Source organism: Meles meles, chromosome X, assembly GCF_922984935.1.
Source record: "Meles meles chromosome X, mMelMel3.1 paternal haplotype, whole genome shotgun sequence".
Classification (NCBI taxonomy): domain Eukaryota; kingdom Metazoa; phylum Chordata; class Mammalia; order Carnivora; family Mustelidae; genus Meles; species Meles meles.
This window is the reverse complement of record NC_060087.1, coordinates 132,289,360-132,302,608: the sequence shown is the minus strand read 5'-3', so window position 1 is coordinate 132,302,608 and position 13,249 is coordinate 132,289,360. Positions and strand designations below refer to the sequence as shown.

The window sequence follows — 13,249 nt, the reverse complement described above, 5'->3', positions numbered from 1 at the left end:
TTAGCTTAGTGGCCCTGTAATGACTCAACAAAGATTTCCTTAAATGTGAGATTGTGATTTTTTTTGACTAAGCATTTGGCTGGTTGCTATAAAGTTCTGATTAGTTTCTACAGTCCTAAGAAAGTTGATTCTCACAGGTTTTGCCAAATTATTTGTTTGCTGAGACTTTCGATCAGATCATTCCTACATCACTGTCCCCTCAGTGTTGGCATCTGTTGATTACTGTTTTCCACGCAAGATGAGATTTTTGTCGTTCTTCCCATACTAATTCTGAATTATATACTGTGTATTTTGAATATTTTTAATAATCTCCTGGGTCTTGTTTATATTCTACAAAGAATGTTGTTTTTGTTTTAGCAGGCCATCTGCCTAGTTAACTTCAGGCTGAAATTTCCACAGTGGGCTGTGGTTCCAATGTCAGTTCAATTTTCAGAGCATTTCTAGTGATCTTCAGATCCTTCCTGCCTGCATGCCACCCAGTGGTTAGTATGGGACCTCTGTGGTGGTTTAGTAGTTAATTCAGTTATCATTTATGCTAATTAAGATCAGGTCCATACATTAATGGCTCAAGAGTGGGCCTAGAAATTTACAAACAACTTTATGAAGTCGGCGTTAACGCACTCCTCCCTTCGTGTAATTTCCTGGAGGCTCTACCCTTTCTTGGTCTTCCTGCCAGAAATTTTGGACTCTAGTTGATCTTTTATGCTCTTCTACAACTGAGCCTCTGGATACACAGAACTAGTAACCAGCCTTCCATTCCTAAGCCAAAATCACCATCATCATCCTTAGCAACAATAGCAGCAGCAGTAAAAGTTCTCCTAACAGAATAAAGTGTCTGGAATTGTAGCAATTGTTAAGACTGGTGTCCCAGAGCAGGATGCCTGAAACCTAGCACTTGGTGATCCATGAGAAAAGTGGCCGGCTCTCAGTGCATTCACGCTCAAAGAAAGGCTCCTATTGACGAGCTAAGGCTACAAATAATTAGCTATCACTCATGTTTTTGTTGGCTTGTTCTTAAAAGAGGATGGAAAAGAAGTATTTTTAAAAGTCATAATATATTATAAATATAACATGGATATAAATGTAATAAAAATAAACAGAAAAAAATTACCACAGAGGAAACAGGTAACTGAAAAAACAGAAGAAAATTTAACATTTCCTATTTAACTATCATGACAACAAATCAAGAATAGGATACTGTGAAATAGGAACAACCACTAAAGAAGGAAAAATCTCTTATAAATTAAAAATATAAAAAACTGCTAAATGAAAGGGCTGGAAGATAAAATCTAAAATATTCTTGAGAAATCAGAACAACAAAAAAGAGAGAGACAGAAAATATGAGTTAAAAGAGTCACTACTGTCAATCCAGGACCTTTAATATCTGACTAATAGGTTTCTAGAAAGAGAGAGGAAAAACAGGGGGGAGATTTATCTAAGAACAGAGAAAATGATATGACACACCGATCCTACTAACCTGTGGAGAGAATGAGGTAGTCACAGGAGAGGAAGCTGTTAAGGGACCTCTTTATGTTGGGGCTTCAACTCCATGAGAGAGGAGAAATACACTGGGTAAATGAAGGTGGGCATTAGTGCCCGGCTAGCTCAGTCGGTAGAGCATGAGACTCTTAAATGAAGGTGGGCATTAACCATGAATAGAAGGATTCATGTCCTGATTCCCTAAACCAGCTTGAGACCAGGAAGTCTCCCTTCCCTATAGCATAAGTTCATTTACCTCATCTTCCCAACACTCCAAATGCCACCTTATTAGAGTCAAAGTGGAGAGAAAGGGAAATAACTCAAAGAATGAGGAATTATCCCCCAAAGACTGAGTTACACTTGAAGAAGCTTTAAATGATGGGACTTGATTGAATTATGAATAAGATCTTCTCTTCCCAGGAACTGGGTATATTTGGGTTGTTTTATCTGAGGATACAAAAGAAAATGATAGCACAGAACTTCCCAGAGTTGCAGGACAAGCGCTGTCTCACTGACAGCATCCAGCAGTTTGAATCATAGAATATCCACACTCCGGTTGTATCATATAAAATTTCACAACATCAAGAATAGAGAAGTTCCCAAAAGCTGTCAGAGAAAACAAAGTGCCCTATAAAAGAACAAGAGTTAGACAGATAAAAGACTCAAATGCATACCTTTCTTAGAAAGAGTGAACCAAGAAAGATGACATAGAATCCAGACAGTGGACTGAAATGAAATCCACTGAAATCAGTGAATCTAACCGAGGATAATAATGAAGCAAAGTTCCAGGATGTCAGCCAAGACCTGACTAAGGTAGGAAGATGGAGGGCTTCAGGGAGTGATCCTAGCAAAAGCAGGGACTCCAAAGATTTCTATGTCACTCCTAAGAATTTGGAACTCAGGGAGGTGATAAAGGCAGAAAACTAAGGAGAGACAAGCCATTGAAACACCCCATAGAAAAGCAAAAGGCTATTCAAGAATGGAAATGTGGTTGTACATGGAATAATGATATTTACATAATCATGATGATAAACACTGTATTTTCTACTCTTAGAGTTAACTAGTAGAAAAAGCACAGAACATGCAATTATGGTTGCAACACAAACCACAGCTGTTTGCAACTGTGAAAATATAAAGGTTTATAGTACAAAATACAAGTAACAGCAGGGAGCCAAAAGACAGTGTCTATTGTCTGTTGCGGACAGAATAAAGGGGCAAACTTGAAGAACAGAAAAGTCACCAACAGAAGAACAAAAATAGTAATATAACTACACTGGGGGACATGGAGATGGGTCAGGGCATGTGAGCTAAATCCTCATTTGGGAGGGCGAAGTAACGTATTAAGAAAGATAACATCCAAAATTAGTAAATCAAGAAAGAATATGAAAGTATATTATTTCAAGATATAAACATAAATATCACTTTGTTTCCTTCCACGTATTTTGTGTATTTACTAGCAAGGATGCTGGCACGTTGATGTGTACGTTTCTCTTCCACATCCTTACCCAAATGGTAGCATGCTAGCCATACTATACATACTATTCTTGTACCTTGCTTTTTTATTTAATGTTTCTTGCAGATATTTCTGTATTACTACTGAACATCCTTGTATTTTTAATGGCTGCATATTATTCCATTATTTAGATGCATAATTTATTTAATTGGGTCTGTACAGTCAATTCCCTGGGATGAAAATTAGTCCACCAATACACACACACATGCATACATCTCTGCCATACTTACTCTGAGCTCTTCTGGGCCTGTATAGATTGAAAGCAAGTGTAGAGTACTCGGCCAGTCTAAAAGAAAAAAAAAAAAAGGGAAAAAGAAAGAGAAAGAAAGAAAGAAAGACAGAAAGAAAGATCACACAGAAGGATTACTTTAGTAGATTCAAACCTAATACTCATGTCCTTACATGGGTGGTATCCGAAGACCTTCTAGGGGTGGAAGGATAAAAAGGGATTCCGACTTCCATTAAGGATCATGTACTCAGCTCAGCCAACATGAAATGGCCTTAATGAAGCATCTGTTCATGTGACAGCAGAGAATTTCTTATAAACATGTTTATACCAAGCACCAGAGCATTCGAACAGTTTTGTTGGAAGCTGACAAACTTATCCAAATATTTATGACAATAAATAAATTTATAATGACAAAGCCAAAATCACTTCAGATGAAGTATAAACTTCAAGATTACTGTTTCTGAAAAAGAGTGGCTTTATGAACAATATCATTATTAATATAACTTCTGACCATATAACTAAGGTACTAAAGGACAGAGCATACTTGAGATAGTTTTGGCAAAATTCATTCCTACAATGTTAAATGGTAATTTTCTTTTTGTTTGAACTGACACATAGTCAAACCTCTTAACACAAACAATTCAAACAGAAACCTCTACATAGAAAATTGCTAAGACTAGCCATTGACTGGGCTCCTCAACTTCTCTTAACTTCTCTGAGCTTCTCGTCCATCAAATGCAGATAATAATAATTCTCAGGGCGCCTGGGGGGCTCAGTCAGTTCAGCAACCAACTCTTGATTTTAGTTCGGGTCATGATCGCGGGGTGGTAATATTAAGCCCCGCAATAGGCTCTCCGCTCAGTACGGAGTCTGCTTGAGATTCTCTCTCACTCTCCCTCTGCCCCTCCCACACATGCTCTGTTTCTCTCTAAAGTAAATACATAAATAATCCTCATCCTCACAGACCCGTGGTCAGGGTTAGAGCATGCTTATGTCAAACACCATACAACAGAGTGATAAACGGCAGCACTGTGGCTGATATTATTATATTATAATTATATAATTATTATTACCATCAAAATATATACAGAAGGGGCGCCTGGGTGGCTCAGTGGGTTAAAGCCTCTGCCTTCGGCTCAGGTCATGATCCCGGGGTCCTGGGATCGAGCCCCACATCGGGCTCTCTGCCCTGCAGGGAGCCTGCTTCCTCCTCTCTCTCTGCCTGTCTCTCTACCTAGTTGTGATTTCTGTCTGTTAAATAAATAAAATATTAATATATATATATATATATACAGAATCTGGCCCCTTTTCATCAGTTCCACTCCTACCACCCTGGTCAAACCTCCATCAACTCCAGTATCTCCCTAACTGGTTTCACAGATGTCATGGATTCCATACTCCCTCCTCACCCATGCACCCACCCCCATCTGCTGTCCAGTCTACTATCAACACAGGAGCCAGAGAGATCCCATTAAAACATAAATTCACCCTCCAGTGGCTTCCCAAGTCAGTCAAATCGAAGGCCTCATGAGATGTGGCCCCTGGTTACCTTTCAGACCTCATTGTAGAATGACCAAATGAGTTATTGTCCAAACCAGGATACTTTCCAGAAGGAAAGGTCCTAACCAAATAGGAGACTGGGACCTATGGTCATGGTCTTCCTCATTCTGCCGCAGCCACACTGACTTCCTTCATGTCCTCTGAACATGCCACACTCACCTTGGGGTCTTTGCACTGGCTATTTCATCTGCCTGGAATGCTCTTCCCCCAAGAAATCCACAAGACTTGTTCCCTCACTTTCTTCAGGTCCTGACTCAATGACCCTTCTCATTGAAACCTTCCCTGGCCACCCTATTAAAATTGCAAAAAGATTTTTCTCTATTCTGTGTGTGTGTGTGTGTGTGCTTACACACACACACACACACACACACACACACACACACACACATACCTTTGTGTTTTTATCTTCTATGAAACAGGAAAAAATAAGTCCTACAAAGCCTTGATCCATCATCTGGTACATGGCTTGCGTGCGAACATCTGCAAATAAACAAAAATCAAAATCTGCTGTCGATAAACTGTATCTCGCAAACACAAAGATTTAAAGATAACAGCAGCATATAGTCCTCCCCGGAGTCAGACTCTACAGGCAGAGCAGAGATATATCCCAAGGACAATGTGACTGCCAAAGTGCAAACATTTTACTGGGTGAGTGAAGAGTACATTGAGAAGTGTGCAATCAAATAAGCTAGATTAACAACTCCTCAGCTGGCCCCCCAAAACTTGATAATTCCTTCCACGAGATTCAAAGAGAAATGAAGGCCCTGAAAGTAGACAAACAGCTTCCTCAAATAAGCCTTTTGATGGACATTTTTAGGGAAATGCATACATGAGACTTGACAATGAGGAATGGAAATGTAGAAGTGTTATGGAGTAAATTCTCATAGAGACTACAACAGAATTAAAACCAATATTCCAGAGCGCCTGAGTGGCTCAGTGGGTTAAAGCCTCTGCCTTCGGCTCAGGTCATGATCCCAGGGTCCTGGGATCGAGTCCCGCATCGGGTTCTCTGCTCGGCAGGGAGCCTGCTTCTCCCTCTCTCTCTGCCTGCCTCTCTGCCTACTTGTGATCTCTGTCTGTCAATTAAATAAATAAAATCTTTAAAAAAAATAAACAATATTCCAGGGAGCAGAAACAAAATCTCAGTTAAAAGATTACCCCAAACTAAATGGAGGCTAAATTTAAAAACCTGAGGTCTTCAGACCTCATTGCTCTTTGTTTATGAAGGATATAAAAGATCAGGTATTACAACAAAGTGCTGAAGGGTGTGGACTTATGCCCAGTTACTTTGGCAATATGTTCCTTTTTTTCTAAGATTTTATTTATTTGACAGGCAGAGATCACAAGTAGGCAGAGAGGCAGGCAGAGAGAGAGGGGAAGGGAAGCAGGCTCCCCGCTGAGCAGAGAGCCTGATGTGGGGCTCAATCCCAGGACCCTGAGATCATGACCTGAGCCGCCCAGGCGCCCCTGGCAATATGTTCTTAAACACTGGGACTTCTCCCCCCTTGCCTTCCTAAGTGGACTAAAAACTTTTTCGTCAAATTTGTTTATAATGATTCTAAGGAGTATTGACTTGTAACTTCTAGAACAGAATGCCTGTTTGGGAAAATGTAATTTGTTACAGTGATTGGTTGGAAGCTTAAACAGAGTTGCAACCGGTATCTGTGCCGGGAGGTTGATGCAATCCAACCTGGTGGTAGATTACCTGATACATCACTGTTTGTTGCAGTGCCGACTACCTCGGTCCTGAAGAACTGAGTGGATCTTAAAATTATGAGTATAGCTACAGGCACATCTCTCCTTCTCATACACACTTACAAGGACAATAAAGTCTCGTGAGAGTTAAGAAATAACCTACACCATCTAAATCCCTTTCCTTTCTCTTTTGCAAAGTATGTATAGATAACATTTTGATAAGTTAATGGTGTGGGTATGACATAACTTCAACTATCTTCCTCCACCACCCCGACACTTCCTCCTCCCTTTCCTGTGTTCACAGAGAGCACTCCTACTAGCCCTGATTCGTACAAATCGTTCGAACACTGCCTCCACCCGCCACGAGCCGACTCTGGTTTCAGACAAAGTGTTTCAACTCTCAGCCTCAGCTCAGTTTCTATCCTTAAGAGCCAAGCGCTCCTCATTAACTGAGAAGTGTTTTGAAGGAGTAGAATCATTGTAGTATCAAATGCTACAGAAGATGGCGACATAAAATGTTTACTAGATTTTTCTCTCTGGTTTTTGTTTTTGTTTTGCGGAGGGAAGCACGCATGTGAGCGAGGGAGGGGTAGAGGGAGAGGGAGAGAGAGAGAGACAATCTCAAGCGGACTCCACACTGAGCATGGAGCTTTCACAGGGATCGATCCCAGGACCCTGAGATCAAGACCTGAGCCAAAACCAAGAGTCAGATGTTCCACTGACTGAGCCCTCCAGGCGCTCCTAATGCTCACTAGATTGTCAAGGGATGTCACTGATTACTTTCAGTGGACTGGAAGGCAGACTAGAGCAGGGTGAAGAGTGTAAATGAAAAGTGAGAAATGTCTTTGACCTGAAGGAGAATTGGGATTGGCAAGTATTTTTTGTTGTGTTTTCTTAAACATGAGGTAAAGCTCCATGAAGGCAGAGGCCTTGTTTTTCTCTTTCACTGCTTTATCCCCAGCACCCTGAGGGCTGGACACATAGTAGATGCTCAAATTTATTTCTTGAAGGAACAAATAAATGATGGGGGAAATCCAGTACAATGGAAAGGGATATAGATGTTGGAGAAAGAAGCACAATGAAGAGTGTAAGGTTCTTCAAGTCATGGGAAGCCAAGATTAAGAGCCAGAATGGAAGGATGTCTATTAGCTAAGAGGGAAAAGGAGAAGATGAGCCCAGTGATAAGTAGGTGAGTAAAGGGAAACGGAGAAAATTCCTTTCTAATGACTCCCATTTCCTTTATTAAAGTGGGCAGCAGGGGCGCCTGCTCAGCGGGAGCTTGCTTCTCCCTCTGCCTGCTGCTCCCTGCTTGTGCTCTCTCTCTCCCTGTCTCTCTGTCAGATAAATAAGTAAAATAAATCTTTAAAATAAATAAAGTAGTAAGCAGTATTATCTGCTGAATGTGAAGGAGGAAGTGAGGAGTTCAGAGGTTTGGGTATGACAAAAAAGCTAAGGAATCATTAAGGTCCAAACCAGCAGAATCTGCTGCAACATTGTTGCATCCATTATAAATTTGTTGACTAATCACTTTTCACTCCTTCTCACTTGTCATCCCTATTAAATGTAATTCCTGTACACACTTTAAATCATCACTCATGTTTTTTCCCAAGACTTGCTAACACGGGGCACCAGTTTGACTCAATTCTTCAACAGCCATTTGGAGATGAGCTACGTATCTTTTACAGCTACATGATTCCTCAGGCTCTGGAAGTCCACACCAATCTAGCCATTGCGAAGAGCAGTTAGCTGGGAGAGGATTTTTTCTTTAGTTTTATCTATAGTTTGGAGATCTTCCAGTGTTGTCTGCCCTTCAACTTTTTTTTTAAGATTTTATTTATTTGTTAGAGAGAGAGAGACCACAAGCAGGCAGAGCGGCAGGCAGAGGCAGAGAGAGAAGCAGCCTCCCTGCCGAGCAGAGAGCCCAATGTGGGGCTCGATCCCAGGACCCTGGGATAATGATCCAAGCCCAAGGCAGCGGCTTAACCGACTGAGCAGCCGGGCGCCCCGCACCCTTCAACTTTAGACATCCAGAGACTGATAAAGTTTTTTTCCCAAGTTCTTAAGAGTTTCTTTTTTTGCCAGAAAATTCTCCATTGTACTCATTACCATAGTGACAATATCGTTCAGGAATAAATACACTCCAACCTTCCTTTCACTGGTGCTTCTTGGTACTTACTTCTTTCTGGCTATGCTACTACCATGGGAGAAATTTGAGGCAAATCTGATTTTAGTGTTAATGGTGACAGGAAAAAAATTGCTATTATTTTTGAGTAAAAGTTAGATAAAACCAAACACTGAATTTATTCAGTAATATTAAGGTTTTACAGGAATATATTCACAGCTATAAAAACAACAATTAGGACATTAGTGAGCTGAAGAATTTGAATAAGGTCAGTAACTTAAATAATAATAGTAATATTAATTAACTAACAATTAATATTAATTTCTCAATTTTCATAAATACACTGTAATTATGTAAGAGAATATCCTTGCATTTAGGAAACTCATACAAAACATTATTCAGGAGTTAAGGTAAATACTGGCTGTGACTTACTTTCAAATACTTCAGAAAAAACATCCTCACACACACAAACATAGAACAGAAGAAAACGTGGCAAATCTGGGGCGAGAGATTCAGGAATTCTTCGTACTATTTTATCAACTATAAGAGTGAAACCTCTATTGTTACTGCAAGCTCCACTTTAATCTTTTTTCTTTTCCAACTGAAAAAAAACTCTCTTGATAATATATTTTTTGTTGACACAAGATATCCTAAGCATGTCACTCAATGTTAGCCACAGGTCAGGTAAATTTCTGTCAGCAAGAAACAGAGCAAGTCTATCCACTCCCTTACTCTGTACCAGTATTTAACTGGGACGACACACCAGAATCCTTTGAGGAGTATATTATGAAAACAACATCCCCACCTACGACCTACTCCCGGAGGTTATTATAGCAGGCCCAGGTGGGAAAGATGAGTTACGACAGGCGCATCTCACAGCCGCTCTCCCACGTGATCCTGGGAGGCCTCCCTCCCCACCCTCCACCCTGGACACAGAGGACCACTCAGATTCACTCAGGTGAATGCCGAATTTACAATCATCTCAAGCCCCTAGACTGGGAAAAGAACACCAGAGTGGAAAGTGAACTTAACCCAGGTAAGCCTCCGGTTACCCATCGTGCACTGCGGGGAGTATCTCTAACTCACGTTAGTCCTGCTGTGAGGACTGGAGGAGAACACAGCCGCGAACCGTTAGCCAACGGTTGTATGCTGGACAGTGTCAGCGCGCTCTCCCGAAGCGAAGTTACTCTACTTCTCTCACGAGGTCAGGCAGAAACAAGAACAAAACTACCAGCACTCAGAAAAGTGGTAAAGATAAAAAGAGAGAAAACCATTTTGTTACGCTATACTAATTCGTGAGGTGAGGGGGTAGGCCGAGAGCCTCAACGGCTAGGAAGGAACATGTGTGAAACCTCAGTTTGGTAAATCTCACCCTCACCCCTTCGAGTCTTCCGAATGGGAGTGTGCTAGACAGTGGTGTTCAGCAGTCACCAAGTTTCAGTGACGATTTAATGTTTGTGTCAGCCAACGGTCAGGCTCGTGTTAGTAATGGTGTCCGGAAGACACTGAAAATGGGGTGCGGAAATTATAGCTCTATTAAAAATAGTATGACATAAATCATTACTTTCAAAACATAGCAAAATAAAAACAAGGGCACCTGTGTAAGGACAATTAAAGTATGATTTAAAATAACCATCATTCATGTAACAGAGGAAGATGATACTGATTTCTAAGAACAAGAAACATGGGGCGCCTGGGTGGCTCAGTGGGTTGAGCGTCTGTCTTCGGCTGAGGTCATGATCTCAGGGTCCCGGGATCGAGCCCCGCAGGAGCCTCCCCGCTCAGCTGGGAGTCGGCTTCCTCCCCTCTCTGCTTCTCCCTCTCCCTCGGCCCCTCCCCGCCGCTTGTTCTCTCTCAAATAAAAAAGTGAAATCTTTAAAAATAAATAAATAAAATAAAAATAACAAACAATACAAGCCTCTAATACTTACCAACATGTGAAGGCCAAACAGTTATATGAGGATGGGAATGATACCAGCCCACAACTCTCATGGGACGACCTGTTAGTTCAGCCAACCTGTGTGTCTGTCAAGGGATTTTCAACTTGTGGGGAAAAAAAATCTGTGATGCTAACGAGGGCTCAGAAAGCATCCTGAGATTTTAAATAAACCTATTACAATTTAATGTCAACAAAAGAATGAAATAAAGTCAATACCCAGACTTTCCCAGACCTCCCATTTAAAGCCAAAAGTATTTCTTTTTATAACTAGGATCAATTTAGGGCACCTGGCTGCCTCAGTTGGTAGAGCATGCAACTCTTTTTTTTTTTTTTTTAGATTTTATTTATTGGACAGAGAGACAGAGATCACAAGTACGCAAAGGGACAGGCAGAGGGAGAGGGAGAAGAAGCAGGCTCTCTACTGAGCAGGGAGCCCAAAGCGGGGCTCCATCCCAGAACGGTGGGATCATGACCTGGGCCGAAGGCAGACGCTTCACTGACTGAGTCACCCAGCTGTCCCAGCATGCAACTCTTGATCTCAGGGTTGTGAGTTTGAGCCCCAGGTTGAGTGTAGAGATGACTTTAAAAATTAATTCATCAGTTAAAATTAAAAAAATAGAATCCATCTGGCTTCCATTATGATATATAGTTATATCCTCTTAATCCAATTAGCCAATGTTTAATCAGGTAAATGCTCATCACTGCGCTATCTGAAAAGAAGCTTATCTAAATCTTTGGAACTCATTTACATTATTAACTTGAGTTAATATCTTCTATCCTCTTTCTAGCTCCATCCTAGTCACAGTTTTGAAAAAGAAATACAAGATTTAAAAAATTCATTTGATTTCTCTCTGGCAGCCCGCCAGTGTCAACGACAGCAACTGGGATGTTTTCCGACACCAAATGACCAGAGACCCACTTTGGTCTCCCCATGTGTCTAGAAGTACACCTCCAAAGAATATTTTCTTCTTTTGATCCGGAAACAAAAAGTTCCTATAACTCTACCTGAGGCTCTTGAGTTGAGATAAGAAGCTGCTCTTTCTACTGCTCTTGTAAGACGCTGGTTTGTTTCCCTGCAAATTACTTACATTAAAACGCAATGATGGGAAAAAAAAAAAAAAAACCCCGCAATAATCCTTTCTATATAGTAAATCCTGAGAAAGAATACTTTTTAAATAATTTTTTCGAATGCCGAAAGAGGTTACTTAACCTCTCTAAACCCATTCCTTCAGCTTGCAGACTGGGGAAATTCCGCTTCAAACAGCAGTAAAGACGAAATGAGGTAATCCGAGCAAGACGTTTCGTAAACGCTTAAGAAATAGTCATTGTAACTTCCAAGTGCAGTAACACGCAACAGTGTTTCCAGCCATCCCCCATCTTAGGAATGGACTAGTTTCATTTTGAAATTGCAATATATAATCACAAAAACAACAATAATACAATTATATTCTGGGAGATGGAGAACAGATTAGAGGCTGCCAGGGGCTGGAGCAGGGGTTGAGGGAGTGGGTGTTGATTTCGACAGGGGCATCTTCATAGAGGTACACAGATCTACGTAGATCCTCATGGTGATGGAACAATTCTGCAATCCTGACTACTGTGTTGGTTACATATATGAACACATATGACAAAATGGCAGTGGAATGACACACATTGTATCAGTGTCAGTTTTCTGGTTTCCGTATTGTACCGTCAATTATTGAAGATGCGGCAATTGGGGGAAACTGCGTCAAGGGTGCTATGCTGCTTTTGTGACTTCCCACGAGTCTATAATTCTGTCAAAATAGAGTTTGAAGAGAAGATGCAAATCGTACATGCTGTAAGACACTGATAGATGTGATTATATAAAAAATGCAAAACTAATTCGATCGGAGAAATACACACACACCATGAATAAGCTGAGTAGAATCATTATCCTTATCACAAAGGGCTAATTTCCTTAACACAGAGTGCCTACAAATTATTAAGGAAAAGATTTCCAAAGCAACAGAAAGATGGGCAAAGAAATGACCAGATAATTCTCAGAAAAATAAATGATTCTTAAAAATTAAAAGCTGACCACATTTATTCATAATTAGAAAAATATTAACTAAAATGACAAGAAATAAAATAAAGTTTTTTGCCAATCACATTGGCAAAAATCAATAGCTTTGATATACCCTGGCCTGGGAGCACCGAAACAGAAACTTGTGATAACCGACAGTGTTTACGAAGGTGCAGGGCACCAGGCACCCCTGAATACCACCAGAGAAAAAGCTGGCTAAGCAACTACAGCTACAAGCACACACAACCCTTGCTTCAGCAGCTCCAGCTCTCGGACCAGCCCGTACAGATCCAAGAGTGCCTTTGTGAACACAGCAGCACGGGAAAGGACTCCTGCCAACCTAAACACCTGCACGAGGACAAAGCAGTCGTCCAGGGCTATATTCTGCACCTCCAAGTACAATGTGAACAACTGTCTGGATACACACTGTTAAGCAAAGTCATAAGCTGCTATATATTCGTTTTTTTTTTAATAGAAAATATTCGTGTATGTTTCCATATGCTCAGAACTCAGGGATATGTGAAAACCTGATAACCCTGGTTATGTCCAGGGACAGACCATGAGAGCACTGAGGCATTGAGGTTGGAGAGAAACAGTTATTTTGTACATGGTTTTGTACCTTTTAAAGTCTGTACTAAGCATGTGAACTGCCTATTTTTAAAAGTTAC

General features: G+C 40.8%; 1 protein-coding gene across 3 annotated transcripts in view; it reads right to left on the bottom strand.

Moving 5' to 3' along the window:
• BRCC3 (BRCA1/BRCA2-containing complex subunit 3) overlaps positions 1 to 13,249 on the bottom strand; it is a 53,683-nt gene that overhangs the window by 31,405 nt on the left and 9,029 nt on the right. For all 3 annotated transcript variants that reach the window (XM_045995772.1, XM_045995773.1, XM_045995774.1), the window contains 3 exons: positions 10,530 to 10,617; positions 5,173 to 5,261; positions 3,223 to 3,278 (listed from right to left, as the gene is read on the bottom strand). In XM_045995772.1, the coding sequence (XP_045851728.1) occupies positions 3,223 to 3,278; positions 5,173 to 5,261; positions 10,530 to 10,617 (233 nt within the window). The remainder of the gene's footprint in view (positions 1 to 3,222; positions 3,279 to 5,172; positions 5,262 to 10,529; positions 10,618 to 13,249) is intronic.